This window comes from Nanorana parkeri, unplaced genomic scaffold (assembly GCF_000935625.1).
Source record: "Nanorana parkeri isolate BGI_ZX_2015 unplaced genomic scaffold, ASM93562v1 scaffold181, whole genome shotgun sequence".
NCBI lineage: Eukaryota > Metazoa > Chordata > Amphibia > Anura > Dicroglossidae > Nanorana > Nanorana parkeri.
Window position 1 is genome coordinate 628,034 of NW_017306449.1, and position 4,118 is coordinate 632,151.

A 4,118-nucleotide genomic window follows, 5' to 3' on the forward strand; every position below is an offset into this window, starting at 1 on the left:
CCCTAAGGCATGGTTATAGGCATTAAATCTCTGAACATTTTTATTTGGTTCAATATTTGTTCTTGGTTTGTCTGGTATAGATGTTCACTGTAATGGTGGCTTCATGTTTTATTTTCCTCCAGATAACTGCACTGAGTTTAAAGCTTTCTGACGCAGAATATTCAAAGACTGAAGCTGTACAGAGACTAATCAGACATGTAAGTACTCTTTCTCCAAATATACCTTTGTAAAGGCCTGAAGCAAACTGTCCGTCACGTATAGCATGAGCTATTGAAGACCGGATACCATCGTTCTTGTGGTCACACTCGCATTTTAAAATTTCACTAGTTTGAATGAGTGATCTAAAAGAAAAAGCCACAGTGTCCATAACATAATGGCTGCTTAGATTTCCCTAACCTGTTGCAGGTGCTATTCATGCACAAGACTGATAATCTGAAGACCTGTTTAGCCTCACTCGGTCAGAACAAATGTATATGTAGAAGAGAATTTCTTAACCTGTTTATGAATACAGACCTCCAACAGTTTGCCCAATATGCGATAGGTAAATTATAACTACAAATTTAAAATGCATATCTAATTGTATTAGCACATAGAAAACACCTTAACCACTTGAAGACTGCGGTGTTAACCCCCTTCCTGGTCAGGCCATTTTCAGTATTCAGTACTGAGGTACTTTGACATTTATTCAGTCATGCAATGCCGTACTGAAATTAATTTTATATCTTTTCTGGGGATAGAGGGAATAGTTTTCTTTTGGTGGTATTTAATCACTACTGTTTTTATTTTTTACTATATATATAAAGAAAAAAGTACAGAAAAAAGTTTTAAACAAAAAACATAAAAAACTTCTCTGTTGTGAAACAATTTTTTTGTACAATACAAAAGATGGGGGTCATGTCAGACAACAAACATGTGAAGCCTTAACATTGTGTGCACACATGAAATCATAAACTACCATATCTTAAATTGCATGTAGGCAACACTTTTAAAATCTTTTACCGCTCATCAGTTTAGTGTTTACGGTGATCAATTGCCCTAGAATTATTGTTTGCACTCCAACGTTTGCGGTGATATGTGCATAATCTTTGTTTTCACATAGGTGCTCCTGCTGAGTTTGTATGTGCGTGTACATGGGGGCAAGGACGTTAAGATTTTTTATGTGACCTGATTTTTTTTTAAAACCTTTTTTAATATGTAACTCGGCTAACAAGTCCCCTATGTAATAGCACAGATACAGCGACAGGTCCTTTTTTATGGAGACAGCAGAAATCTACTTCAGCTTCTTCTCCTGCTACCACAGCTGGAGTAATGACACACTGAAACCAGAAGTGATGTAATTCGTATGAATTCCTCTTTCAGCGATTGGAAGAGAGTCAAGCCGCTGGAAGTGTACTGATCACCCTCCGATCAATGTACACAGACTCGAGGTGCCAGTCCAGGGTCCGAATGGAGTACAGCGGAGCCCGGAATAGCTGGCATCAGAGGGGGTGCACACTCCCACATACCATACAAGCAATCGAGCTGCTTTATAGCCTCCCAAATACTTGTATGTAACGGCCATGGTCAGCTGTTTAAAATGTTTACAGTGTCCTACTAGGGGTGCATGTGAACAGGAAATTTTTTTTATTTTTATTTACGACAACCCACATCCAAAAGCGAGCCGTTCGTCCATTTTATATACAATGGCCGAAGAACAAGTGGCTAAAGTGTTTCCACTTTTTAAACCAAATTGAGTTAGCACCTACTTTATATGTTTACATATTTCCATTCACATAATTTAACCTTGAAAATAAAAATGGCTGCTTACCTTTTTTTTTAATTGCTCATACATAATAATAATATGGCTGCCTTAACCACTTGCCGTCCGCCCGTTGTAAAAGAACGGACGGATGGCACTGCTGACGGGGTAAGTGTTTTTTTCCCCATAGTTCTGTTCAGGGTCATGGGAGGACATATACTAACCTCCAGTGACCCAAACTCAGTATGTCGCGGGCAATACTGAGCGCTGCAGCCGGAACGGATCCCGACAATACTGTCTGGATCCACCCAGCTGCGTGAGTGACAGCTGGCTCTGCCCATCTAGAGGCAGAGCCAGCTGTGCCTGCCCCCTCCCTTATCCGTTCATCCACTCAGCACTGGAAGATCAGAGAGGGTAGGGGGGAATCCCTGCGGGGAGCGGTGACTTCCAGTCACCACTCACTGCAGGGAGACGATCAGGAAGTGAGCGGATCGGTGCATGTTTCTGCTCACTTCCCAATCAATGGAACCGACCGGTGACGGCTTCTTTGTCGCAGGTCGGCTCTAACTATGAGGATGAGTGGAAATCACTCACCTCATAGTTCTCCTTTTAATGCATTGGAAGTTAATGTGCAAAATAATGGGTTTTATTGCACCACAAATGAAAATAACCTAATAAACTGTCTAACCTGCATTTTACTGAAGTTTGTAATTTGAGGTCAGATTTTCTCTTCTGTCTCATTACGCATTTTTACATGTGTCTTTTTTTTCATGTAATTTTATAGAAGGATATTTTGACAGCAAATCTTGCTCACTCAGAGGCTGAAGTTAAGAAGCTGGATGGTTTTATTGAAAAAATAAGAAAGGTAATATTGGAAGCTAAGCTTAGGTAAAAATTGTTTCTTTGTTGTCTATTAAGGGAAACCGAAAGTGATTACTGTTGGGTTATACTGCTACCTGTAGGATTGGACACTGGCAAACAAATTTGTAGGCCAGCCTGAATAACCCCTCCTATTACCAGCAGACTCCAGTCTTTTGCTTGGAGTCCTAGCAGGATATGTCGTTTCTGTAGCCTTTCTGTCGCTTGAACGCGAAAGGTGTTAAAACCAAGGGACTGAGAGCAGACGTCATCCATTGGTTGAAGTGTTTGCACGTGCTTTGAGCTCCTTCCAAACACTCAGCCTTGAAGCATCGCTCTACTGCTGCTCCTCCTAGAATACCGTATGGTTTATATGGCCTGCCACATCAGAGTTCTCACTAGCTCTGCTGGATAGGGCCGCATTCCCTTTTTTTATCGTCCTAGGTTTTCTACTGCAGCCACACCAGAGTTGTGGTCAAATTCAACCAATTACTTGCTGGTGATGACTACAGAAGTTCTAACTGTGCTCCCACACCTCCCCTGCATAGCTGAATATGACGCTCACGCTCGGTTCAGACTTTTGTGTATGGTCACGTGGGATTGACGTACAGCATACAGCGGGTCTGGGCCGGGCGTACGTCACACTGAATACTGTTTTTTTTCCATGGCTTTAGAAGAGGCAAGACTGCCAGTTACCATCTCTGATTTGGGGTTCCCTCAATGTCTTTCTGATTAGATTGATTTTGGAGTACCGTATATACTCGAGTATAAGCCGAGTTTTTCAGCCCATTTTTTTTGCTGAAAAGTGCCCCCCTTGGCTTATACTCGAGTCAGCGGCGCGCTGGTCAGGCGAGAGGAGCTCCAGGTGGGGTTGTAATTATCGGGCAGGCACCTCTAAGTCAGCTAAATTAGGACCCCACCTGGAGCTCCTCCCACTGGACCAGCGCGCCGCTGACTCGTCCCTGCTCCCTCCGGCACACGGACACAGTGAGTGAGGGCAGATTTGGGGGGGGGATTTATTAAGCATTTATGTATTGTCTGCACTGTATTAGCAGTATATACTCTATATAGAGTATATACTGCTAATACAGTGCAGACAATACATTTACAATTATACTAACATGAATGTATTAAATGATCTGTATGTAGCCCTGTACTATGGATCATTTAACCCATTCATGTTAGCAGAGGATCATTGTAAATGTATTGTTGCAGGCACTCTATATGTACATGTACTATATACTACATATAGAGTGCACTGAACAATAGATTTACAATTATCCTCTGCTAATATGAATGTATTAAATGATCCGTAGTACATTATATGTAGCCCTGTACCCCCTTTTCCACTTACAGAGCTAGGTTATTGTTTTTCTTTTAAATAAATATTCATGTAATTTTATTGGTATCTATCTACCATTAGCTGCCTCATTTCCCACCCTCGGCTTATATTCGAGTCAATACTTCTTCCCAGTTTTTTGTGGTAAAATTAGGTACCTCGGCTTATATTCGGGACGGCTTA

General features: G+C 41.5%; 1 protein-coding gene across 1 annotated transcript in view; it reads left to right on the forward strand.

Moving 5' to 3' along the window:
- Window positions 1-4,118, forward strand: part of SPAG5 (sperm associated antigen 5) — a 49,162-nt gene that overhangs the window by 35,767 nt on the left and 9,277 nt on the right. The window contains exons 19-20 of the mRNA XM_018554991.1: window positions 123-197; window positions 2,523-2,603. Coding sequence (XP_018410493.1) covers window positions 123-197; window positions 2,523-2,603 — 156 coding nt within the window. The remainder of the gene's footprint in view (window positions 1-122; window positions 198-2,522; window positions 2,604-4,118) is intronic.